This window comes from Strix uralensis, chromosome 1, assembly GCF_047716275.1.
Source record: "Strix uralensis isolate ZFMK-TIS-50842 chromosome 1, bStrUra1, whole genome shotgun sequence".
Lineage (NCBI taxonomy): Eukaryota > Metazoa > Chordata > Aves > Strigiformes > Strigidae > Strix > Strix uralensis.
Window position 1 is genome coordinate 34,523,377 of NC_133972.1, and position 27,551 is coordinate 34,550,927.

At 37.4% G+C, this 27,551-nt stretch overlaps 1 protein-coding gene across 7 annotated transcripts in view; it reads left to right on the top strand.

The window, feature by feature from the left end:
- Positions 1 to 27,551, top strand: part of SKAP2 (src kinase associated phosphoprotein 2) — a 121,978-nt gene that overhangs the window by 46,582 nt on the left and 47,845 nt on the right. For all 7 annotated transcript variants that reach the window (XR_012628114.1, XM_074862213.1, XM_074862204.1 and 4 more), the window contains 2 exons: positions 25,257 to 25,334; positions 26,062 to 26,145. Coding sequence is in view for 6 of the 7 variants with exons in the window: in XM_074862213.1 (XP_074718314.1) it covers positions 25,257 to 25,334; positions 26,062 to 26,145 (162 nt within the window). In the remaining variant the exon portion in view is untranslated. The remainder of the gene's footprint in view (positions 1 to 25,256; positions 25,335 to 26,061; positions 26,146 to 27,551) is intronic.

Below are 27,551 nucleotides of genomic sequence, written 5' to 3' on the forward strand. Positions count from 1 at the left end.
AATGCTAAAGCTGCATCTTGCTTCCCTGTGGTGTCCTTTTGAGAAGAGGAGGGGAAAAAAGGCATAAAACCCGCCCAAGTCAGAGAATGGCGTAGACTTAAGGAAAATGTTCTGCCCTTGCCCAGTTTTAACTTCTGCAGATGCTAATGGAAGTTTTTCACTTGTTTTGAGATGATACTGAAGTATTAGTTGAAGATTAGTACCTAAATGGGTAATTACTTGCTTTTAAATTTCTAATTATTGGACTTTGTCTCTGTCAGGTATGCTGGTTCATTCCACAAATATATGTTATCCCAAGTCCTCTTTGAACAGTGTCATAGAATCACAACATAACTGATGTGATTAACACATCAGGCTAGAAATTGACTTCACTGCCAAAACTGTATGGTGCAGTTGCATGAAATATAATCTCTGCTGGTATATTGAGAAGATGTTGGGAACTGCTGAGATGATGTTCAGAAATCTGCAGTTTGGGTCTGCCTTTTGGCTAATGACAATGTTAGCCCCTCTCTATTTCCATAAGCGCAAGTTTCATTGTGTTAAGTATGTCTGACAAGTCATCCTCATCTTTATATTAAACTGCTTTGCCTTTTCAAAATTAAAACTATCTATAATTCAGCCACTTCACTGAAAACTGCACACAGGTGTTTGGTGCACTAAGGCACTAAAATAATTTATGTCTATTAGTCTGACCCTTCTTAACATTAAAACAAAACCACTTTTGTTTTCTTCAAAAAGCTTTCAATATGATGAATCTCCAATAAAACCAAATGCAGCTTCTTATGATTTAAACTGATCTTTTTAAAGATAAATCAGATTCCATGGTTAGCACTGTAATCATCTTGTCATGCTTAGTGTGATTATTCACCTTTTAAAAGTAATGGCAAAGTTTTTTCAGGTTCTGCAGTCTTTTGCAGGTTTCTGGAATAAAAGAACAGTATATGTATCATGTATCATATAAAACAGACTGCTGAATGAAGCTTTACATTTATGATTCCAAAACCCATAGGAAAATACATAATGACCTTGTGTTTAATCCAAATGTACTTTAAAACAGAACAGGTCTTTCAAGACTTAAATTAATGTAGTTAAGGTTTCATTAGAAAATATTGGCAGTGTGTCCCTCAATTTGCCTAAGCAAATAGTTGTGTCATTATCTGCCATCTTGCTAATAAACACTTCTGAGTAGGTTAGGTATGTGCGTTCGAGAGCTGCAACTGTGGAAGTCTCCCTTGTGTTTTCAGTTTGAAGTGTATGTCTTAGTCTGTATTGATTTGAATTTAACACCAAGTATCCAGTAAAGAAAATTATTTTTTTAGAAATTGCTTTGCAATTAAAAATCACTCGTCTAGGGAGAAAGAGGAAAAAGATTGTCATGACCTTCATGCATCAAACTTTTATCTGCTCTTGCATTTGGGCGATATGTTGACTACTATGAGCCTGTGCATCTTAAATTGACTGAAGTTTTATTTTTAAACTTCCTCCTTTGATTTGGACAGTGCTGAATGGTGAGAATGTCTGTAAAATTGGATACGTCCTGTTTTTGTGTTAACAGAGTATAGGCAACAGCTGTAGTTAACCTCTCATGAAATACAGTACTAATAAATACAATTAACATTATTTGAATGGACATTTTAATGTTGCAGCGATCAGTGTAAGCTTTCATAGTGAAGTACAGTTAGTACATATGGTATTGCTACAGTACTAATTACATTTACTGCAATGGTTTTTGCTCTGTGTTTCAGGCATGCTTTTGTGCGGTGGACTGTTTCATAAGAGGCATGCCGATAAAATATATGCTATGAACGCAGCAGATGATATTAGAATAAATAAATGTGGAAGTTGGTTATAGCTGTCTGAAGGCCTCTTAGTTATGAAATACGTATCAGTGTTGGTCCCAAGGGTTTTTGAGGGTAACTGTGGCAAGAGAATATATGTTCAAAGGAGAGTGTCTTCTGTATGGAGCTTTCCGAATCTGTTCATACAAGCTCTGTCACGTACACCGCTTCTTATTTTTACCATTGTCATTGCTCAAGTATTCAAAAGTTGCAAATAAAAATAGGGTCCTATTGTAGTAGATACTCTGCAAATAAAGGAGGCAGGGGTGTACAATCCAGCATGGTGCCTGAGCTACTTGTACTGCAGTGCTTATAATACTAATCTTGGAATGAGAAATAGTGGAGTGCTATCAGGGCAGCAGCACCCCTGGGCTAAATAGCTGTTCTGAGAAGTGGGGCCAATGAGCATGGGCATGGTAGGTGCACAGCCTTGGAGTTATGGCTTTGGAGGACAGAGCTTGTGTCTGTCTGGTGCTGGGTGCTAGTGCAGGTGTATCCAAGTTTTGATTCAGAATTGCAGGAGGGTAGCTGAGAAGGTTACCATACCATACCAGTATACTGTCATAGGTAGCTGTGCTGTCCATGAGGCAATTATCAAATCTGTGCCAGATGTTTAGGTAAATCCAGCCGTGATTTGGGAATAAGAGCAGGTATGTGAAGTAAAAGACTTTTCTGAGTTCTCTCTCAGGCCTGGTTTTCTGATTTATTTATTTATATTTTTTCCAATTTCTTGGTATGCGATGCCTCTCATGCTGGCTTCTGCTGGGGTAGAAGGACTGATTCTTTTTAATTGCTGATATGCTTTGGGACCCAAAGTGTTTCTTAAATTTTTAATGCTAGAAGACTGCACCTGTGGTAGAGTATAACACTGAAGACTGGGCCACAATGGAGAAAGGGATATTAAAAATAGAAAAGTAATAGAGTACTTTCTGTTGCACTTCTAATGAGATGTTCAAAGCTGATCAAAGAGAGCACTGAAAGGAGGGTGTAAAGCCAACGAATGTCTTCACGTTTACCTCATTCCGTGGAATGTCATAACCTAGGGGAGAGGTGATTCCTGATTGATGGGCTGGATGTGGCTGCTGCCAAAACAGCTGACCTGTCTTACTGCTCAGTCCCTGGCACCTGTGCAGCCCCTTTGCTTCAGCTTTCCTGAGCAGATGGCTTGGGCATTCTATTTCTGTGAGCCTAGCTGGCAACAGGACCTGTGCCCAGTGGAGGTGGCACGCTCACCCAGTTACGACAACTGTGGCAAAAGAGTGAGGATATGTAGGAATAAAGAGCTCACTTGGCTAAGAATCTCCCTGATGTGGAGAGGTGTTAGTGAGTAAAGTGGGTGCATAACGTGATCTGGGTAATGCAGGGAGGTCAGCTTTTCACAAATGGAGGAGGCAGGAGCTGGGGTTGAAAATACGAAGAAAGAGTAGATAAAGAGGAAGGAGAAATGAGGGGAATTTAAAAACAGGAATCAGCCTGGAAAATGACACTACTGGACATGGGAAAGGCTCAGAGGGAGAAAGACTCTAAGACTTGGTGCAGAGGAAAGGGCCTTTCCAGAGATAAGTACTGGTGTCAGAAAAGTGAATGGCTGGAATGGGAAGAGGTGGCATGGGAAAGTTGGTTTCCTGCAAGCACTTTTTTTTCCAGCATCTGTGCAAAAAGTCTACTGTGTTTTCCTTAGTGATCTGTTTGGCAAATCTAGGTGATTATGGGAGTAAACTGCCAGTGTGTGTCTAAAGCTGAGTAGAGAGGTTCATGTCTTCTACAGCTGTGTCCAGAAGGCCTGCCATCTCCTTCTCCCATCACATGAGGGGAAATATCTGTCAAAAATATACTGAAGATTCCTATTAATGGTGAGAGAAAAGATGGGTCTTGATGTGGTGTTGATTGACATTCAAGTGTGGTTGTGGACAACAAAATGGTCAAGTCAGGCTCTAACAAGAGTGTCCCAGGCTTGGTGGCTGTTACTTAAAAAGGAAATGTCTTCTGGCTGGAAGGCTACACGCTAACCATTTGGATTTAAGTTTGGAAGATAGAGTTCCTCTGTGAAATTGGATTTATACCATAAATTTTATGGCAGAAACTGGTTTCCTGAATTTCATACTTCTGTTTTATGTGCTTTCCTTCACGTCTGACAGGCAGAGATCTTTCTAGTTCTTTCATATATCCCTGCTAGGCTTGATACCTTCTGTAGTCAATGGTGTACTGGTTTATAGCTCTGCCAGGCCCAGCTCCTAGCTTTGGACTTGAGGCCTGTTTCCTGTGCCCTGTATCTGCTCTCACAACCTGCCATTGCAGCTTACTGCTATTTCCCACCTTGAAGGTTAGAACAGGGTTAGAAAATGAGAAGAAATGGGCCCTGGAAATCAGGCACACTAAGGAAAGCTCCACAAGTTGCTGGCTGCTCTGGGCTCAGAAATTCTCTCATGTCTCAAGAGGGAGGGGAAAAAAACAACTGCTTGGCATCTTGTTATAATACTTCCACATGTTTCATTCCTAGATGAGGTGAAAACTTGAAATCAGTTGTCTTAGAAAGTTAGCCACAGAAATGTATGAAAAAAACCCATGCAATATTTAGGAGAACCCACTGCAGTAATGTCTGGGAGTACATTTGTTTTCACATGCTTTTGTTATTTTTCTCCTGTTAAGACATTCTTCTAGGAAAGAAAGTCTGCTTCTTGTGTTGTAGTTTTTAATGCTTCAGCAGACTGGTGTTTGTGTGTCTGTTGGGATACTTGATCATGAAAACAGGCCTTCAAACAGGCAGGTCCTGCACTCGGTTTACTCTATGGCACATGCAGCAAATGGGACACAGCATTGAAAATGTCCTTATTGTATGTGTGGTGTAGAGCTGATTTTTATGCAAGTGTAGTAGCTATTAGTTTTGGTGCTTAGGGCATCCAGCAGCTTAGCCTGATAGATGTACAGAAGTCTCATAGCTTAGTGCCAAAAGCAGTAAGGTGGTAGATGATGGCAAAAATTGTGGTCCACTGCCCAAAGCAGCAACCCTACCTACTAAAGACCAGTACAAACAGGAAGCTCAGTGCCACTAAAAATATAACTATTTTTTTCTTCAAAGTTATTTTGTTGAATAATCCTCTAAAAAATGATGCAGAAGATTCTGAATTATAAAGTTTAGTCTTGTGTTGCTCACAGACTCATTCAGTGATAAGGATGTTCTCTGTAGATGACTTGAGGATAGTAGGCAAATTGTTTTGGTCTAGATTTCTCTCTTTTTCTTAAAAATATATGTAACATCTTATTTGTAGAGCATGTCAGGAAGAGCATGCAAACTAAACCAGTATCTTACGTGTAACTTTATGCTGCTAAATTGTGCAGGTTAAAAGCTGAGATTAGTTTATGTTTGGTTAAACATAAACAAACATAAGGCTTAGGGCTGTGGTGGCCCTAAGCATGTGTCTTGTTAGGTGAGATAGGTGTGTTACACTCAGTGTTGTTGCAAAAGACATATTGTCAAGGGACTTTCTTTATGGATTGTGAATTCAAGGCATGTGTATTATACCAAAAAAACCCTGGGGTTACAGTGGCAGCTTTTTATGGTAAGGGACTGTAGCTGGTCATTATGGAGAACTGTGCAGTTTAGTCTGTAGCCTGTATGTTTTTGCTTTGATAAATTAATTTTTATTGTCTGTGTACTTGCTGGTGTGAGAAGCATGGTTAGTTCTAAACTTCACTAGTGAATGCCATTCACAAGCTTTGAAAGATTTTTTGTGTTGCTTGTTGCTTAACCAACAAGCAAATGTGAACCATTTCTTTTCTAGCATTTCTTCTTTCTACTCTATCACTGATGCAACTGCTCTCTCCAGTATTGAATAAACGGTCCCCTGTTAGAACAACTGACATCTGGAAGACTCTTCACAGTACTTCACATAGCAATGTTCTGACTCAGCCATTAGTTGTCAGAGCTCAAATCGGGGTCATCTCAAGAAATCTGTAATGCCTTTTACTTCTAGCAAGAGCTGGCCTGAAAATCTGCTTAATGTTGTCATTCAAAATTTACATGGTTTCATTAGGCTTATTAAAAGCAATGAAAAATGCAGCAGTACGTAACACTGATAAAGCCCTTTCACCTTGCTATTTCAAATCACGTTTATGGACGATGAATTTAGCTTCCCAGTAGCCCTGGGCAGAGGTATTATCTCCATTTTATGGACAAGAAAACCAAGTTAGATTCAATGACTTGTCCAAGGTCATATGTAAGACTGATGGTATTGGGGGGAAAAATGTCCAGACTTCTGTCTTAATTGCATGATAATTTTTTTGAGTAAACTCAGTGTCTTAGAAAAGATGCATCTTTGTCTTTAGGGTTTTAAAAATTATTTTGAGCATTAATTTTGCAAAAATTAATCAGTATTTTCCTCAGAAGCATGATTCTCATGCTGAGAATATTAAGAATTCATATCCTTTTTTGTAGACTTCAGTTCACTGCTTCCTACAAAAACTTTGTTGTAGTCCACTTTGGCTCTGTTGTTCTCTGCCTTTGTGAAATAAAGCTGCCCTCATTATTTAGCATTCTTACATTTGCATATGTACAAGAGGGAACAGCTGCTTTCTGCAGGGATTTTGTGTACTCATTCATATTCCCACAGTGGTAGCCTTGTTCTGAAGCACACTGCTACCCTGTGGAAAAGCAGAAGAATACATGGACAATATTGAAATCAGTCTGTTGTTAAACATTTGGAAGTACAGCCATAAAGGGAAGAATATAACCACAGAGTTATATTTTTTTAAATCTGAAGCAAGTGCTATGTAATGATAGTCTCTTCCTCTTAGATCTGCTGGAAAGTTCTGGGGAAAAAATTCTTTTCAAAAGAAATTTTGCAGTCCTTTTGAAAAACAAATCTAATATTACTAAAAATGTTTTTTGTTTAAAAAAAAATTGATAGTGCTTATTTCTCATTTGAAGGTGATCTTGGCCTAGGTAATAAATAGCCATTCTCATATGCATGGAAAGAAAATTATATGCCTCTATATTGATATAAACTTGGAAATCTCAAGTATGATCCAGACAACAGTTCAATTCCCAAAGATTTGTGAATAGCTAGGCAGTCATGGGAGCTTGGCCCCCCCCCCCCCTTTTTTTTTTTAAAACATTTTTACTGTGTATTTTCTAATGCCTCAACTTAGATTTTAAAGTTATTTAAAAATAGATGAAAACTTAAATGACAAAAATAGATGAATGCTCTCTATAAACAGAAGGATTTAAAATCCCTAATCCGTGTTGGAAGTAGAGAGAACTAAAGCTCTAGCCAGAGATGTAAGAACACATTAAGTAATATAATTTGTACACATTCTCTAAGAATGCAACATCTTAGTGAGTTTTGAGAACCTTGCTTTTCAGTTCTTTACAAGAAAGCAGATACATTCACTTTGCATTTGTCTTTAAAATTTTGAAACATCTTAAAGTGACTTTGAGGAAGAACTTTGAGTCCAAGTGTATGCAATTATTCTAAAGCAATAAGACACATATATACATAAGGTTGAAAAACATGTGCAGTTAGAATGGAAAGTGTTAGAATATCACAACTGGACCAACCATTTAAAATAATACAATACAAATATGATTCTGAAGCATTTGCTTCCTTTGTGGATTTTTTCTTGCTATTTTGCCACCTTATACTCATGGACTTCTTGTTTTAATAGTAGCAGCTACTATTAAAATATTTTCAAGAGGAAGGAAAGCACTTACAGAATTATTAATATTCTTATGGATATCTGAAAAAAATGGAAGGTCATGGTCTGACCGAGAGACCTTAGCAGTGTCCTTTAAACAAGCATTAATCATATGTAGTGCATCAAATCATCATGTGCAAGATAACATTAGTGACCTCTCCAACTGAGAATAACAAATGACTCTTAATTTTCCTTTCTGTACATGACAGTAGTGTTGACAACCTCTATGTGTATTTTTTTTTGCCCTGTACATAATCAACTGATCATTCTCAACTCAAAATTTTCCTTAAAGTACATCTTTTCACTCCTATTTCTGCATGATAGGAACTTCTATAGAGAACATGTAATGGATCAGTCATCATATATGCATGTTTATTTCTGTTGGGATGTCTGAAAGCAAAGTAGTTTCTGCATCTTTTATGCTGATGAAATGACATACCGAACAAGGGGAATTGGATTACATTGACTAGTTAAAATACATAAAATTTATAAAGCTGTGGTTCAAAATGTGGATAGAAGTACACCATGCTACAGCATTCTTGGGGAAAATGCATATTGCTTGAAACATTTTTGATAATGTCTTTAGTCATATGAGAAACCTAAAATAATCCATGCAGCTTCTACATTACCTGTATGAAAGTTGCTTAAAAGTCCTAAAGGGAGCATTACTAGTTGTAACTGGAATTGTGATGTGCTTAGAGATATGTCTTTATATGCAGTTAGAGAATCAGAGTAAATATTTTAGAGTTAAACTGAAGACTTAATTGCCTGTCAGCTGCTGAAAAGGTCTTGTTAAACCAATTATAACCCTATAATGCCTTAGTCTTTATTCTGCAGTGGCCAACGCTGCAGCTATGGGATACTGGAGGAGTCCACAGGATCAATGTGTGTTAAAGGGTTAACAGGCACCTTAGGCAATATTTCGTGACTGTTGCTGCCTTCACAGAAATTGCCTCAGGATTTCAGTATTCTGGCCTGTCAGTCTTCCATTGCTCCACCACCTGCAGCCTGATTGCTCCAGCTTGTTTCCTCCTTCTCCCATTTTTGCAGCCTGGCCTTAAGCATGATCAGCAGCTTCTTGGCTGAGCCCTGCAGAGTCTTGCAACTTGTTGGCTATCCTGATACTTATTCAGCCCTTCACCGTGGATTTGGAGGCAAAAGCAATGTGCCATTTGTTGTCACCTTGAGGTGCTGCAGATCAGAAGTCTGGCCTTGCTTTGTCTTTCACTGGTGGTGCCAACTGTTAGTCTGGCTCCCTAGACATTTTCCTGACTGAATTTCACTGAATGTCAGTGGGATAGAGTTCACGGAAGTCTAGTATATTTTAAGATTTTGCTGCAGCTGCAGACTTTCTCTGTGGCACTTGTTTACCCATTTGTTCTTTTTGGCACTCGTGTCATTTAGAGACCAAATTAGCAGACTCTGCCGCTTGTTGCTAAAACCGAGTGGTTCACAGGAGAATGCATAAGAGTAGAGGAGGATATCAGATTAAATCTCAGAAGACTAAGCACTCTGAAATACCATGTAACATCTTTTTAAAAAGTCATAATGGGTGGCTAAATAAACTGTGTAGGTTTTAGCCAAGTTGCTGGAAGCTTTCAAGAAAACCCTCTGAGTGGTGGTTTCAACCTCCATCCACTGGTCAGTCAAGACTTAAGTACAGTTGGGCTTTTTCAACCAGTCAGTGAGTACAATTGTCAGTAGGGTAAAGTGAAATCCTATTATTTGATTGTATAGGCGATATCTAGGATACTCATCATGTTCACATCACTTGCAATAGGTGTCTTTGTCATGCTTGCTCTTTTCATTGATTGCATGGGGTATTGCAAATTAGCAATGATTAAACGCTCTTTCCATAATCCAACTAAATATTGAAGCTACATTTGAGCTGTAACATTGTTTCTTTGCTGAAGTCCCTCGTGAGAGTTTTGCCAGAGGTTTAAAATTCCTAAACCAGATCATATTCTGTATTACAGAATTTTTTTTTAAAAGAAGCTCAGTGAGTTTCAATTTATGAACATCTGAATAACAGATGAAAGATTGATAAATCTGAGTCTCTATGCAATTTATAATCCTTCAGATACCTACAAAATGCCATTTTTCCTAGTAGGCTTAATTTCTAGTAGGCTTTTTAGCCAGTAAAATTCAGGTTTCATCCTTTTTTTGATGACTTACCTCAAAGGAAGATCTAGAATTTTAGTTCCAGAAAATTATTGCTACTCTGAATTTGAGTTTCTGATTGGCTAAAACTCTTCCAGAACTTGCAGAGAGAATGTTTTATGTATTGCACTGTACTGTGTTGTAGGATAATAACTGTCCTACACCTCTTCTGCTACTAAACCTGAAAAGGACTCCCAAATGACACAAATGTGCAGTTCAATATTTGCCCCTGAGTCTGTGTCACCTCAGCTAGCTTCAGGTGGTTAGGCAAGTACCTGATTTTTAGAAGGCTAACTGCTTCTTAAGGTGGAAGAGAGAGTCAGAAGATGGGTGTGTCATTTTTTTTCTTTTTTTCTTGAAATGGGAGGGCTTGTTTTGTGCAGCAACTTACCTCTTTCACGCTTCAGATGGTATTGTTCCACAGTGACACCTTTCTGTGTTTAATAACCAAATGATAAACTTTATGTTGTTCCATATTGTAATATGTGTCTACAGTCATGTTTTTTGGTTTTTAAGACTGACAAGATCTCTACAGTGAAATAAATGGAAAAAAAAATCTGTGCTGATTTTTGGGTTGTCCATCTGCTTAACAAGATTCTGTTTTGTTAATCTAAATCTCTCTGTTGGTCTTTGCTTTAATAGCCTTCAGAGTTGAAGGTCATCATTGCCCCTTCAAGTTAGTGCTCCTACTATAGGTTTTTCTTCTGTGTATATATTTCCTATTACAAATCAAGTACATCAAGTTTGTGATGTATGTTGTGACTATACCTGATGTCTAAGTCAGTGTTCTTCAGTATTCTGTGCTCTGCCAGTTGTGTTTATGTGCATTCTTGAATCTAGGTTGCATTTCAAGAGCCAGCTGCATAATTTAGGCTCTGTAGTCTAGTAGTTAATGTATCAGCCAAACCAGCATGTTCCAGTTTCTGTTCTGAGCATTGGTTTCTCTGATTTCTCTCTTAATGTTTGTTTTCTTTTTTAAATAAGTAAATAAACCCCTGCCTTAGTCTGCTTAGGTTTTTTTATGCTGTCTTTCCATAGATCAAGAACTGTGATTATGAAAACTTAAGAATTAAGCAGTTGGGCTATTCTAACACAGATTTAATTCTGTATGAACATTAAAGTTGTTATGCCCTGTGCAGACAATATGGTATCAGGCTTCTCTGAAATCAGTTACCAAGAACCATAAGAACTATGACATGATTGATCATGCAGATTAACTTTTTAAGGGTTTCTACTTTATGTGTCCTTAAGCATGAGTTCTTAGATTTGTGCCTTTAAAAATATTTCCAGATTTACTCCTTTAAGTTGTCAGTTTAGTTGCATAATCTAATTTTTGCTGTTGTATACAACAGCAAATTAAGGACAAATAGCTTCATATAGCTGAAAGATTAGTATGAATTTAGTGTGTAGCTAAGAGTGCTATCTACATTAATTCTTAGTTGCTTAGAAAATTATGCTTTGATTAATATTTGCCTCTTGTAGGGGTAGAAGTCTCAAAATGAAGAAGAATCTTGAAGGACCACACCAATCTTTATTGTAAAATTCAGTTCAGAGCTGTGGAGGTGTATGTAGATGTAACTAAATATTTTTGTCTCTGTTGTAATTAAACATTATTGTTTTTTCTTTTTTCACTGTAGACTTCATGGTGACCTTTTTTCTTTTTGTGTTATCTTAATTTAGTGCTACCGCTTGAGCTGATTTCTTTGAATAAAGGATGCTAACTTGTATTTACACAGATGGCCGTCTCATTTTTTCACTTAACAGTATGCTACAATACATTCATTGCTATTTTTCTTGTTTCTATAGAAATTTCTTGCTCAAAAAAAAATCTTTGTGTGACTTCATCATTATAATAATTTTTTAAGCTTTTTAATAAAAAAATTCAGGAGAGTACCTTTTGGGCCTATAAAATATGGCAGTAGATGCTGCCTCTAAGAAATAATTAAATGGAAAAGTGATAATATGTGTGAGGGGATCTTTCTGAGACTATTTGTAAACTTTTGATTTAGAAATGTTGCCTTCAGGCTTGGTAAGAAAAGCTCAATGTTTGTAAAGATTATCCTGACAGCAATATGCTGGGTCAATTGTCAAGACATGTTTAGCATGGGGGGATGTATTAATCTGCTATAGCTACCACTGTAAGTGGTTGGAATAAATAGAAGGCTCAAGCAGATGAAGAGGGATTAACTGTGTAAATTGAGCAAACTCTTCAATCACTAAACCAGTGATTTTACAAAGGATTAGTCTGCTTTTACAAATATTGATTACTGATTTGTTACTCCAAATGAAGATGATATAACTTGTGCAGTTGCTATGTAGTATGCTATGCGAAGTGTACATCATTCATATTAATGGGATTGTCATAGGCATTACAGAAACTGACAGATTTATTATAGCAGTGCTGTTGGCATTGTCATAGTTAAGGTTGTGTCAGCATTTCCATTAAAAGTCCCATTTTCTTCTTCTGGTGTTCATAGATCAACTTTTAAAATTTTCTCCGTTGAAATTTGGCAATACCAGTTTATAGCTTTGACACAATTATTATTTTTGTGCACTTTTAAAGAGAACTGAATCAACACATTTTAAATTAGAAGAAAAAGTATATGATTTTTTAAAAAATGTTTGCAGGTTTGAATTCTTTGGTTTTAGTGCAGCTTTTAAATGATACTGTGTATGTTCAGTAGTTTCATTAAGCCAGGTTTGTAGAGGAGTATATGTATGTTAACAAGTTGTTATAAAGTGAAAATAACCAAGGAATTTTTGTATAAATGAGCTCTTTTGCCTGTCTATAGGCTTGTCTGGTGCTTTTTCAGTGCTACTAATTATCTAATAAAGATAATTACGTTTCTTACAAATTGTTGCACTTAAATCCACAGACAATAATACTACCACAAAATACTGTCCACAGACCAAGCAACACTACTCTGTTAGCAGGTTCAGTTAATTCATGTACCTTTAATGTTACAACTGGTTTAAGTTTCAACAGTGGTACATTCACGGGGTGGTTTGTCTGTCTAATCCTTAATTTAGATTTATGTGCAGAGGTAGGCTTAAGGAAAATTCAGGTGTGGCATGAGAATCGGGGGACACAAGATGGGAGTTGGAAAAAAAATCCCACTGACATTTGTTCGTCTACTTGCTCATTGTAAAATTCTTAAGTTCTAAAAAATGCCCATTTCTCTCAATATTTCAATGTGCCATCTTTCTCCTCTTATACAGATATCACAAAACTCAATCACAGCTCTTCTCTTGATTCTCTTTTCCCAAATTGTGACCCCTGTTGAAGAGTATGATGGTAACTCTGGTTTGTGAACTTCTAATCCCTTGACACTGTGGGGTTTCCTATGGTAGATGCTGAAGATATGGAAACCTATATGCATTTACCGTAGGAAGAGACAAGCTGGCATTTATAAAGTCAGTATAAGTGATCCTCTTTCACTTTTAGATTTAAATCCCATAGATGGTATCCAAATAAAAATAATTGTCGCTAACTGCAAATAAAAAATATTATTTCAAATATTCCTACTTGATACTAAAACCACTAAGGCCTTCATAGTCATCTAAGAAAGATAATAGCCATGTGTAAAAAAGGAAACACATACTGTAGCTTGGTATCACTTAGAAAGGTCATTGAAAAATCAAAGTGGACATTTCAAGTGACTAGATGTAACAAAGTGGGATTTATGAGAGAATTGGAGCAGTTGGTCTCTTCTCTCTTGTTCAGAGAAAAACAGCTTCTGCCAGAGCACTTGTTGCTTGCACCTTCAAGTGTATGATTTCTTCTGGCGACTTCAAATGGAGTAGAAAATATGTGCTGTCATTCAGAAAACTTGCAGCTGATATTGGAAGGTGGTTCTGCCTATCATTCTCAGTACTCCAAGGTGAATGACTGCTGAAATGTACACCTGGAAAGCTTTCAGCAAACACAAGAGTGTTCTGCTGGCTTCTTACAGTGTTTCCCTTGTTCTTTTAAGTTTGGTCCTATGCAATTATAGCAAAACTGGAGAAATTTTTTATCTTTGTGGTAGCAACCTCCTTGTGAGAGGAGGTTTGAAAACAGCGATGTGTTTTTCCAACAATAAAACCTTTCAATTTTTATTCCCTCTTTATTACCTCTTTCAGAGTACTTAGAAATAAAGACACCACGTTAGTCACTTTAGAGGTTTTTTTACCTTTATGTGTTCTCATGGTCTTGCTCTGTAGTTTGATTTTTTTGGAAATGCAATGTCATCATTGCTGGAGACTGTAATTCTACCAGAACTTCCTACTTTACTTGCTGAATGATATTTGATATGCATTTTGTGTGCTGCAGTGGGAAAACTTGAAAGGCTCGTGTGAGATTTTTTTCTTTTGTTTTTATTTTAAAAAGGCTTGTCTTTGCATGCAGACTGCAGTGTAAAGTCATACCTCCATCCTAATTCAAATTAGCTTTCAAATGCAGAGGAGCTTTGAGTGTGATCATTTACTGATCACCGAGCCTAGCTTTACTTAAATTATCAGTAGTAAAAGAAATGTATCAAAAATGAGGCAATGAGGCAGAACATTCAAGCCATTTTATGTTTGCAGGAATACATAAAATGTGGAAGATTAAACCTGTAGGTTTTGTGGACCTCTTCACTGAAATCTGCATGAGCCACTTTTTAAAGATGTGAGTCTGCTTTTAGCTGACCGTAGGAATTCTAATCTCTTCCTTTATACAGATTAAAGATTTTTCAGCTCCAACCAGTAATGTTAAAACTTTTTTTGATCAAGGATATGAGCTGATGAAGCATTTAAAATGCTCAAAGTGTGTACGTATGTTTCCTTTCAGAAGCTTAGCAGGCCAAACCTTTGGCCAGGAGTCAGAACAGTTGGAACTTTGCAGACTACACAGCTAATCCGAGAGGGCTGCCACTTGGCATAAGTGACTTCCATATATAAAACATGATACAGTTTACATTGGGGTTTTTCACTGGTGTTTTGTGGTAGTCTGAGAATTTCCTTGTTTCCCTGTATTTCTTTGGTCTTGCTCATTGTATTTCCAGTGTGTTACGCTTCTTATGAGAGCAGTGGTTAAAATGTTCCCCTGCTCAAGTATCCCTATCACAGATTGAAATTCACATAGGATGATTTTCCTGTTCAGCTAAATTTGGCACTTCTCAAACTGTACTGTTTTCAGAGCACTCTTTTTCTTTCCTTTTTTAAAATGAATTTTTAAAGGGGGCTTAAACTAGCTTCTGGAACTAGAAACAACAATTTAGGAAACGAGCTGTACACAATAGAGTTTACTTAAGAGAGGATGCAGGGCAAAAAATTTTGGAAATGATAAAATTAAGAGGAAGAAAATTTATATGATTTTTGTTTAATGGATGTGTGATTTGTGAAGAATCCAGCTTGCATGATATTACCAAAATTTGGTTAAGAGTCACAGAGTTCACATGATTTAAGCTCTCATAGACCTGTCAAAATGTTGTTGAGTAATAAATACTTGGATTACTAGGATGCTGAAATTAAAATAACATGTACTACTAATTTTTAAATATAATTTGAAAATTCATTGTTTAGCTTTGCGAGAAAAGACATTTGGTATTTTTGTCTGCCAAAACATATTAAGTCCTTCCCATGTTCAGCTAAATAGTTGTCATTGCTTAGTCTCTTAGTTTAGGCTTATTTGCTGAATGAAATGTGCCAGTTGCCCAAAGGTGAAATTTTAGACCCTTCAAAAGTACTAATTAAAAACGTTATGACAAAATCAAAAAAGTAATAAGAAACTTCTAGTTCTGATTACCACAAGTTTTTCTTAAGGTGTTGTGATATATGGTTATTTCCAAGGGATTCTTATGCTTACCAGGTGGCTATTTAAAAATAGTAGTAAGCTGCGGTGTACAGTTGTATTGTAGTGTTACTTTTTCCAGATGTTTTAGATGTTAAGCTGAAAATTGTTTTTTTCACCTGGACATATTAAATACTAGCTTTTAACTTGCTGTTTGATAAACCTATAGGACTTTCTTCCTATTAGTCATCTGGGAATACAGGAAACGTAATGTGGGTAAAGATGCTATCCATATGCAATTTGACATCGTGCTGGTCATACTCCAGCTGTAGACTCTTTATTCCTGGCCTTTTAATTTTCTTTGATTAACTAACAGCACCTTCTGTGGTTCATCTATCGTGTAGATATTCTGAATCTTTACTTAGGGTTTCTAATCAAAATTGGATGTGTGTGCTTGTCTGTGAGACGATGCTGGGAAATTTCAGCTTGCCTACATCATTTCGTGAGAATTGCCAGTACCTCTAATTGATTCATGATGGTCTATTTTGACTTGCTTCTGTCTGCAATGCAGAGGCATTGTTTTTATTTCTGTGTTTTTTTAACATACTTTATTTCTTATAACAAAGTAGGAAGCTGAGCTTCTTGTTGCGTAGGCAAAAATTGTATTGTCAATCTTTACAACTGATACACTTTTCTGTTAGCTGTAGTGTGGGCCTCTGGGTGATTGAAACCTTTCTGTCTCACACTGGAATGATTGATTAAACTTTAATTATCCTTGTAGGAATTTAAGCCAAACTTTTACATTTCTATGCCTTATATTACAGTGACGTGAGCAGTAGACCTTGTAAAAGAGACCTTTTCTTTACTGCTGTATCTTCTCAAAGATTCTGAGACAAGACAACAGAAAGAAACAGCAGAAGTGGGAAGACTGCTCCTGTGAAGCGTGCAGTGGTCCCTTTTATATCCCAGGGGGATAATGCCTGCTCACAACAGAAAACATTACTTTTATTATTTTGCCATGTGCCATGGGTGTCATTTGTGAAATTTTAACACCTATATGAAAGTCAAATCTGGATTAAGGGGTGAAAGCCATGAATGCCTCTGTGCATTAAGGTGCTATGCAAAATGTAACAGTGAGTGTTTTAGAACCAATTTGAAAGCCAGCAAAAGAATGCGTAAGTCTAGGACAATATTGGTTTATAAATTCAAAGTTAAGTTTGGATGAGGAGTGCGTGATCCAGAGTAATTCCTTTAGGCTGTGGATCCTGGTGAATGGAGTATGACTGGCTGACTTCTGTAATTTATTAAAAAAAAAGAAAATCTTTGTCAAAGACTACCTGGACTTGTGCAAAGCATTTGACACCATCCCACATGATATCCTTATCTCTAAATTAGAGAGACATGGATTTGATGGATGGACCACTCAGTGGATAAGGAATTGGCTGGATAGTTGCACTGAAAGAGTTGCAGTCAATGTCTTGATGTCCAAGTGGAGAGCAGTGATGAGTGGCGTTCCTCAGGGGTTGGTATTGGGACCGACGCTGTTTAACATCTTTGACAACGTGGACAGTGGGGTTGAGCACACCCTCAACAAGTTTACCGACACCAAGCTGTGTGGTGCGGTCGACATGCTGGAGGGAAGGGAGATGCCATCCAGACAGGCTGGAGAGGTGGGCCCGTGTGAACCTCATGAAGTTCAGCGAGGCCAAGTGCAAGGTCCTGCACATGGACTGGGGCAATCCCAAGCACAAATACAGCCTGGGTAATGAATGGATTGAGAGCAGTCCTGTGGAGAAGGACTTGAGGGTGTTGGTTGATGAGAAGCTCAATGTGACCTAGCAATGTGTGCTTGCGGCCCAGAAAGTCAACCATATCCTGGGCTGCATCAAGAGAAGTGTGGCCAGCGGGTCGAGGGAGGGGATTTTCCTCCTCTACTCTGCTCTTGTGAGACCCCACCTGGAGTCCTGTGTCCAGCTCTGAGGCCCTCAACATAATGAGGACATGGACTTGCTCAATCAAGTCCAGAGGAGGCCACGAAGATGATCAGGGGGCTGGAGCACCTCCCCTGTGAGGACAGGCTGAGAGAGTTGGGGTTGTTCAGCCTGGAGAAGAGAAGGCTGCAGGGAGACCTTATAGTGGCCTTCCAGTACTTAAAGGGGGCTACAGGAAAGATGGGGAGGGACTCTGTATCAGGGAGGGTAGTGACAGGACAAGGGGTAACGGTTTTAAATGGAAAGAGGGTAGATTTAGGTTAGATATAAGGAAGAAATTTTTTACTATGAGAGTGGTGAGACACTGGAACAGGTTGCCCAGAGAAGCTGTGGCTGCCCCTTCCCTGGCAGTGTTCAAGGCCAGGTTGGACGGGGCTTTGAGCAACCTGGTCTAGTGGAAGGTGTCCCTGCCCATGGCAGGGGGGTTGGGACTAGATGATCTTTAGGGTCCCTTCCAACCCAAACCATTCTGTGGTTCTATGAAATGAAATACATTACAACTACTAAAACTTTGCTCAGAAAATAGATGAGGATTGAGAAGCCATAGATGTAAGATGTTTTTAAATTTAAAATATCTAAATACACAGTTATTTAATTAGGGGCTAAATGAAAATGACCAAAGGAGACAGATCTCAAGCATGCTAACTGCTTAAAAGAACTAAATATTTCTGTAAGGAATATGTCACAGTGATTTTTAGGCTGCCTGGCCCATTGCCTTCTCCTGAGCTTACAGGAAGGAAGGGAGGAGAAATGCTCATACTGCTTTCCTTCCAAGGGAGGAGTCAAGAAGAAATACTCAGCATTTAGGCCTCTGAGGGTGTGGTATTAGTGTTTGTAACCCAAACTTCATATCCCAAATTAGAAAGAATTAAAACTAGAAACAGATGACACTGCTTTAAGTATTCTTTAATAAAATACACTGCTGGCTCTTCTTAGAGGCATATATTGAGGCTAGTTATTCTGTGAAGATTATTGTAAACTGTTAGAGAACACAATGGTGAATGCTGGGGATGGCTCCAGAGCAAAACTTCATAGACTAGGCAGTCTTTGGAACAAGCACTTTGAAGACCAAAATGCTAACATTTCTTGAACCAATGTTTCAAAAGCTAAACATTTTCATTATATTTATTCCCCTGAATGAAATACATTTTCTTTAACATTTGTCTTTTGTTTTTTGCATGTTAAACTAATTTAGAGCTATTAGGCTACTATATTTGCACAGTACTGAAGTAGTCTTTGTGAAAGTGTTCAAGAAAGATAATGAAGCTAATGAGATTTTACGTGATCTTCCTACTGATAACTTTTCCTTAGAAGACTCTAGGAAATGGGATTTTTTAAAATTCAGTATACATTAATCTTCTCTTTAATTATAAGTAGGGAGAAGGTATGCGTATGAAAGTAAAACATCTCTCCTTTAGTGTAGATTCACAGTGCTTGTGCAACAGATGTGACCCTAGTGTGTTGCTATGTACAGATTCAAAGATAATTGAATCCCTCTGTAGTATCTATTAAAAATGGGTAAATGTTGTATTTCCAGATCAAAATGAAATGGAGAGATATGAAGAATTTCAGAAGTGTGTGAGAGGGGGGTGGGAAGGAAGAAAAGAAAATTAAAATACTTTTTGTGTTTCGAGAAACATTACTCCTGCTTTGCTCAACTTTAACACAAATATTTTCAGAAAATCGTTGCCAATTTAGAATTGCAGCCTGAGAGGTATCATAAAAACTCTGAGTTTGAGGACAAACCCCTCCTATTTTCTGCATTTTAAAGGATATTATTTCAGTACTTGGAGTAGCAACTCTGTTTTCAGAGAAACATCCAGTTTTGTATTAGATTACAACATATATTTTCATATTGCCAGCATTTTTCCTCTGTTCTCTAGCTGAAAGTTTTTACTAATGATAATTCACACAGGAATGGATTCCAGTTTCTCCTTTGTATAAATGGGTCTTCAGTCCAGTAAAAAGGAAGCTGGAAAAATAATTTTCAATAATAGTGATTTTTTTTTTTGTTAGAGGAAGATAAAGAAATACCAATCACTGTTTTCTCCATATAATCAAATTAAAATCTTTTGTCCTGGCAGTTTTCTTTTACAAGGACTGAAGAACAGTGAATTATTCTTATTTGAGCAAGAAGTCTTTACCATTATAATAGTTAAACCTATGGTCTTCTACTAGGAAAGCAAGCTGTAATCAACCACTTAGCTGTTACTGAATTACACTTATCTCCACTTTGCCTGTTTAACTCCCCATAAGCATGCTAAACACCTCTTTAGAATGCAATGACCTCTAATTATTTCTAGCTTTATGTATCCCCTAGCCCACATTGAAGAAATAAAAAATATTCCTATTGGTATACAGTGCGGAATAATACAATCTGGATTTGTTTTATTTTGTATACAGAATGAAATTTTAACACCTTTGGGTCATCCAAAAATCAAAATGCCATGCATAATAATTGAATTTCATGCTTTATCATGTGAAGTGACACTGGTAAAACTGGTTTCAAGTAATGGGAGAAATTCACTATTGCAGTAAGGTGCAAAATTGCATTATTCAGGCTTTTGACTGATTATCAAGTTGCAGAAATTGTAGCCATGCCATAAGCTGTAGTCTGAGATCTTTCTGAAGTCACAGGATGCTGGATTTGTGGGATTTGTTCAGTGGAACCTGTACATTAATAGACCTATGTTAATAACGTTTATATTTTTCTGAAGTCAAAGCATGACTGGTAGAAAACCTGCCTTTATGCTTGAGTGAGAGCATTTCATTTTCTTTTCACTGGAGAAATTTTTAGCCTGGCAGCAGTAGGATTATAATAACTGCCAGCTGCTCACTTGGCACAAGAGTGCCTAGAACCCAGAGGAAGAACCTGGTGCATTATATGTGTAAATTACTTTTGTCTAAGACTTGAGGGTTTAGGCCTCATAAATATTTTGATCTGGTCTTTGATGGCCTTTGTACACATCACTCTGGGAGTATGCATGTGGAGCATAGCTTGCAGGTTTTAGTTTGGAGTACACTGAAGTAATTCCCACCAGGATAAGAAGAGAAATTATTCAGGGAGATTCATCTGTGAGTGGGTGGTCAAGAAAGAAGGAAAACCTTTAATGTTAAGCAGATGGACCTCCCTCATGTTATACTGTATATTGGGGATGAAAGATGATAATCGCCCCAAATATTGGATAATATTGATCTGATTTTCACATCGAAAGAACAAGGTTCAAGACATTACTTCTGAGGTAGAAGCTCAGGAATGGAAAGGAGACTTTTTTATCCTCAACTCTGTGCTTGTCCACCACTGTCAGGGCAATGATACAGCAGAAATTAGGTCTGGAGGGGTACACAGGAGCAATTGTTGTACCTTTTTCCACCTGTAAACTCACACAGCTGCAAGCCACAGAGCACTTCTTGACTCACAGTGCCACTTTAGTATTTAAAATTGTCTTCAGAAACTGCAGAGTACCAAAGAAGAAATCAGGGAAGACTATGGGCCTTTTTAACATCTTTATTTCTAAATCCTTGAGACATATCTGGAAACACTGTACAGGGGTAGGAAGTGGGTAGGAAGACATGGTGGTCTCTGCTGGTCTGATTTTGGGAGAGAAATTTTGCTTGGATCTGGTAGTCAGCTTGGCCATAAATATCTGAGCAACAAACAGTGACACCCCCAAGAAAGTTAATACCACTAGGTGCTATCTTACATCCCTAGGATACAATCTTCTTGCATCTTTACATTTAATTTCTTATAGTGGACGATCTCCAGTGAACTTAGAGGAAACTGAAATTGAGACCATTTCATCTGCATTCATGAGGGAATGGAAAAATTTTCCTTGTCCTGAAGACATCTTGGGTCATGTATGGGAGTATAATATTTGGGAATTCAGAGCTCTAAACTCAAAAGTGGTTTGAAGCGAGTTGTTTAATTTGCTTCACATTCTTTATAAAACAAAAAATAGTAATGCCTTATTTCTTTACAGTCTTTCTCTGTGTTAAATAGAGTGTTTGTGGAAGGAGCTGTCTTATTCAATGCCCATGCAGTAGTCAACTAATGAGTCTCTGATCTCAGCTGCTACTGTAATGTAAACAAATGCTTCTTTACCATAACAAAGCACTGCTTTATTGATATTTTTTGTAGGAGATTTGTGCCAAACCCGATCTATTTCAAATGAATGGGGAAGCAACATTTTGATTGAAGGCACCCGCAAAAAATGACCTGCTATACAAATTCCAAACTTTCAGTTGGGAGTTCCCACATCTAGGGATTGCGGTTCACTCTAAATCCTGTCTGTGATGTGGATAAGAGAGTAAAGCAATGAAAAAATGGAAGAAAGGTAGAAAGGTGACAGAGTTTAGGAGATTTTCATGCTGACTCCAGGCAGTAGCTGTAAGGACGATGTAATGCTCTCTTCTTTCTTCTCCTCATTGTTTTTGTTGCAGTACAGGGGTAAGAGTATATCTGTGTTTGTGCCCTCTTCCTGCCACATATGCACAACACCTGCAGTTAATGAGAATCTGAGAGGAGGTGGTTCTTTCTCTTTTCTTTATACTTTTCATACTACTTATTCTCCCTCCCCTTCCTTCTGGAGGAACAGGGCAATGAAAGAAGGAATTTAGCCAAGATTTATGCTTTTTCTTTCATGTACAGCTGTATGTGTCTTGGGATATTACAGTTGGGTCCATTTCTCCTGCCCTTCCACTAAAGTTCCATCATATTTTTTGGTTCCCAGGCTTCTCTGACAGAAGGATGATAATATGCGCATGATCCGTTTCTGTCTCAGCTACTTACAGATTGTGAATAGCAGTGGACCTGACAAGCTGCTGCTTGTTTCATGGAGTTACTGCCTCAGTTTCTTTGAGGAACAGAAAAAGAAACTGGCTTCTCCACAGTCTGAGGGTGGGAGGAGGACTTCTTTCAGAAGTGTCACTAGAACAGTGGAAGACTACCTTTTTCCATGCAGGTTCTTTTCCTTGCAGGCTTTCAGTGCCCTGTGCAAAATAAATGTAGTTTCAGAAAATGCCATCATCAAATTTATTCTGACTTGTCTCAGCAAAACTGAGAGTGGAATTTTGACTCTCTGAAGCAGTCAGTTCAGGTGAGCTTCTACCTACAGCCAGAATAACATTAAGAAGTCCCCAAAGTATGTGCTTCTCTGGAACTATATGTCCCATTTGATTTGACCATTCACTGAACGATCACTTGCCAAGCTTCCTCATCAAAACCCAAACTGATACAAACGATAATGTATAAAATTAGATCAAAATAGTGGTTGAAATTCTTAAATTAAAAAATTTAAGAGTGAACTGGTTTTGTTTGTTTGTTTAATTAGGTTTTATGTCTTCCACATCTGTGGTGATGCACTGTTCTAAAATGAGCCCTACTGGCTGAGGTAAAGCTGTAAGTGTTGCACACTGATGCCTCCCAATGACCATTATAAAGCAGCACACTATGTATGTTTGTAAAAGTCTTCACCTCCCCCACTCATAATATCATCATTAGATCATCTTTTTAAGTAACTACTAAGCTTACCATGTAGCAGCCAGCAAGTGTCTTTGTGTAAAATTCTCATTTAATGTGCAGTGATTACATATTATCAAGCAAGAGGGGACAGCTGCATCATTTTATAGTGCATGCACATGGAGCCAATAACACTTGTATTTTTGACACAGTAGTAAGATTTCCATAGAAGCTGAAATAATAGGTACTGTACTCCTAATCTTTAATAAGAATATTAATGAAGAAAATTCAGTGGAAATGTCAATGTATATAAAATTCTATCTACTGCCTTATGGTATCCAACAAAAGCTTTTGTTGCCTAAAGAGCCAGTTGTATTATTGAAGGAATGCATTCTCATTTTGAGTATTTTCATACTTTAGACATACCTTCTCTGCATGTTCTTATCTCTATTCCTTGTTTTTTTCCTCTCACAACTGTATTTAAATAAGACCACCATAAACCAACTCATTTGTGGACACTGATTTAAAAAAATTGACGGTCCCCTTCTCACAGGAGACAGTCCTCCACAAGCCAACTCTGACTTGGGTCCCTGCCATGGACGTGTGGGTCACCCCTGTGTGTTGCAGTCCTCCCAGTGCTGAACTACAACAGCGGGGGCTTCTTCCTACGGGGTCCCGGCCTTCTTCCTGTGCAGGCACCTGTCTTGGTGTGGGGCCCCACACATGCTTGAGATCAGTATCTGCTCCACTCTGGACCCCCATGGGTGGCAGGGGGGTGGCCCTGCCATATCACCACAGGGTACAGGAGAGTCCCTGCTCTGGCACACCTCCCCCCCCCTTTTCTGTTCTTCCACTGACCTCGGTGTTCACACAGATGTCCTCCTCACAACTCCTCCTCACAATTCCCACACCTCCTTCCAGATTCCCCTTCTTAAATACATTATCACAGAGGTGCAGTGAATTGGCCTGGCCTCAGTGCAAAGGCGGGTCTGACTTGGAGACGGGGGAGCACCGAGAAGCAGGGGGCCACTGCTGTAGCCCCCTCCCCTGCTACTCCCCTACCTGGCCACTCACTCAAATCAGGACAAGGGACAATCTAAAAATCCAGGAAGTTGGCGTCACCTTCCAGAGACAGCATTCTTGGTTCAAGCTCAGGCAATTGATCTGTAACCCACACTGCATAGTTTAAAGTGGTTTTTTAGCACAGGGGTTGTCTGCTGATATTGGTCCTTTTTTGTATGTTTATGTTGGTAGAACTTGATGAGGTTACATATATTTTGATGAATAATTGCTGCCTTGTAAACTTGCCACCTACCAATAGTGACTCTTATGAATATTTGATAACAATAAGTAGTAGGAACTTCACTGTGATGCTCACATGCACTTAAAAACCCAGCAGCTGTTGTTCTGCTTTTTTGCTTGTGGTAAACAGTATGACACTTGTATACATGTTAATTATTTGACATACCTAATATATTCCTGTTCTTAATGCTAGGAGTTCTATTTAAGTCATAATTCTGTTGTTTTAGGAGGGGAAGGATGCAGGGTGGAAGACGCAATTTTTAACTTCTAGATTTCTATTTTAAGTTGAGGTAGGGTCCACTGATAGGTCTCATGCTTCTAGCTATGAAATAACAGTTGAGAAAAAAGAAAAAATATAGTGGAACATACTCACCATTTTGCAGATGCAGCCATGTTCTACAAAACCTGAAGTTAGTCTCTGTAGATCAACAGTTTCATAGACTTGGGTGCAATGTCTTCGATCTATTCAGTATTGCCTTATAGATCCTATTGGCAGTACTTTTGTGGCATATTGCAAGTTAGGCAATGTCTATCAACAGCAGGCATCACCTTTTATCATTTCTTCATCTGGTTTCTTGTTTTGTAGATGGTGCAATAGAGGATTCTCACCTTGTATGTTGTTTCAAGATGGTTTTGTATGAAGGTGCTATTGAAAACCACATTCCTGCTTTAATTGTGTTGAGTTGTGATAGGCAGTTTTGTTTGCACATTTGAAAACTACTGCTTTCATTATTCAACTTGCTTTACAGACCATACTCAAAACACAAACTAATGTTTTCTAAGTTGCTGTAGCTTGTTTAATTACATATTTTTCCTTCTGAGACTTGCAGGGTCTGCTACACAGCTATATTTTTCCTTACTAAAGTGGTGAGGACAGCAGCAACAGCTCTGACATTTATAGTTAGAGGGTTTTTGTACTTAAAATAATCCGGCGTAGTAGTTACTAGAATTTTTTACGGTAGCTCTTGCATATTGAGAGTGTAAAATCTATAAATTTATTAATGCTACTATAGCATTTTTCTTGAAAAGCACTGCTTAATAGAATTTATTTTTCTTTTCAGTGAATCAGTTACCTCCTATTGCAGCTCAGGATCTTCAGTTTGTTCTGAAGGCTGGATACCTGGAAAAACGCAGAAAAGGTAAGTCTAACTATCTTTGTTGAAAACTAGTGCATATTTTATATCTTGGAAGTCTCTGTGTCAGTATTTGATGTTATACACCCAAATAACTTTACACAGGAGTGATACATAAAATGGAATAGAAGCTGAAATGTTGAAGCATTATTATGCAAAAGAAGCGCAGCACATAATTGCCTCTGTAGTATTAAAAGAACATCCTATTTCTTTATTGACTAAAAAAATCATGCTGTGAAAGTCCACTGTCAGCCATAATTCAGAGACATTCAGATATTTTTGAAGAAAACATTAGGAATGTATGTAAAAGTACCATATGTTGACTTCATGTTTCAGTGAGCATCAAGATTTATTTTCCTTCAAGAGGGCAAATATTGATCTCAGCTTTGGTTCAGTCAATATTTACCTTGATTCAATAAATCTTATATTGTCACTTTAATACCCACTTAATGCTGCAATAACTCTAGGAAATATTTAGGAAGTTGTTCATTATTTCCTTATATTTAATGTTACACATGACTTCTCTCTTTATATGACTTCAAATTCCCATTTGTTTTCTTACCACCAATTTTTATTTCTAATTTCCTTCTCAGTGCCATACATTTCTCTTCAGATTTTGTTTCCTTCCCTTAGCGCCTTTCCTGTCTCCTCCTCTCTCTTACCTCACCCTTGAAAAGAAGTAACATATTTGTGTTCAACAATGACATAAAGTGATATATTATATTAATTGCAGATCACAGTTTTCTTGGCTTTGAATGGCAAAAACGTTGGTGTGCTATCAGTAAGACGGTCTTCTATTATTATGGAAGCGACAAAGGTAATTATAATAATTATGATAAACTACAAAAATGACTTTTCATGCACAGAAGCATATGAAAGCTTTAGTGGAGTTGGAAACTGCATATCTAAGGTCATTTTAAGAAAGCAAATGAAACTTTTAAAAAAATAGTTGTTTCTTAAATAGTGCTGTGAATTTTAAAAATGTGTAAATATTCTTCAGAATCTGTAAGTGATGTGCTTATTTTCTAAAGCAGGGAAACTGAGGAAAAAAGCTTAAGTTACTTGTAAAGCTACTTTGTGCACCAATAATAGCTAGCTATTATGTTTGATAGTATGCTCGTACTCAACTGATTTACTAGACAGAAAACATTCTTTCTGTCCAAATATGATTTTAATTTTAAAACACCCTCTAGCAGTTATACATTTTGAGTTCTTTAAAGGTGGTTCTATCCAGGAGAATGTTAGTCTAAAAACAGCATAGTGGAATTCCCTGTTTCTTTCTAAATAGCTTATGTTCTAAAAAAGCTAGAAATAAAGTAATATATTTAAATAAAAGCCAGTCATGGAGACTAAAGCTAGCTTCTAAAGGTGACTTTTAACTTTTAATAGCCAGTTTAGAAAGGATCTGGCATAAATGTTGGGATATCACTTTGAAATTCTAAAATTGACAGTCAAAACATCCTTTAAATTATGTACCAAGTGCATTTGATGTTTAAGGGTAAAACAGATGATACAGAAATGTATCTGAGAAATTTTAAACATGCAATTATGTCTATTTTTCCCCCCCCAAAATACTTATTCCTGGGCAAACTTTCCACAAAAGGTTTTCTTCCTTCTGCTTATGCTTGTGTGACTCTACCTGAGATTAGTGCAGGTAGTAGTTATTTTGGTTTTTTATTCAAAGACTAATTTAATTTGGTCCAGTTTGTTTCATTCCTCAATATGCTGTGTTACTTAAACTCATCCTCTCTTTAAAAACAAAAAGAATAAAGAGTCTAATTGTAAGTCCAGTTTTCATCTTGCCACAGTTTCCCATCGTATTTTCTGTATCCAGAGTTTTGTTAGTATATCTACTATATGTTTCCTTTTCTTATTTACTCGGGATTTACAAGTTGATCAAGCTTCAAAAACATAAACAATCTTTATTCAAAAATTTTGGGGAGGTGTGGCATTGATTTCTCAGTAATCATTTATTTCTTTCTCTGGAAAATTATCTTGTGCTTTTGTTTATATATAGTTATACATTACCTAGTACTTAAAAAATGGCAATTTTTTTGGTCAGACTATATTGCTAGTTCTTAAAGATTGTTCTGGGTTTTTAAATCTTTGTCTTTTTATCTGCTAGTTTATTGGGGAAAAAAAAAGCTTGGTGTTTTTGACATTTTTTTTTTCTTGTGTCTCTGCTAATCATTATTTATGCTTTCTAGCATATGGTCTTTGGAT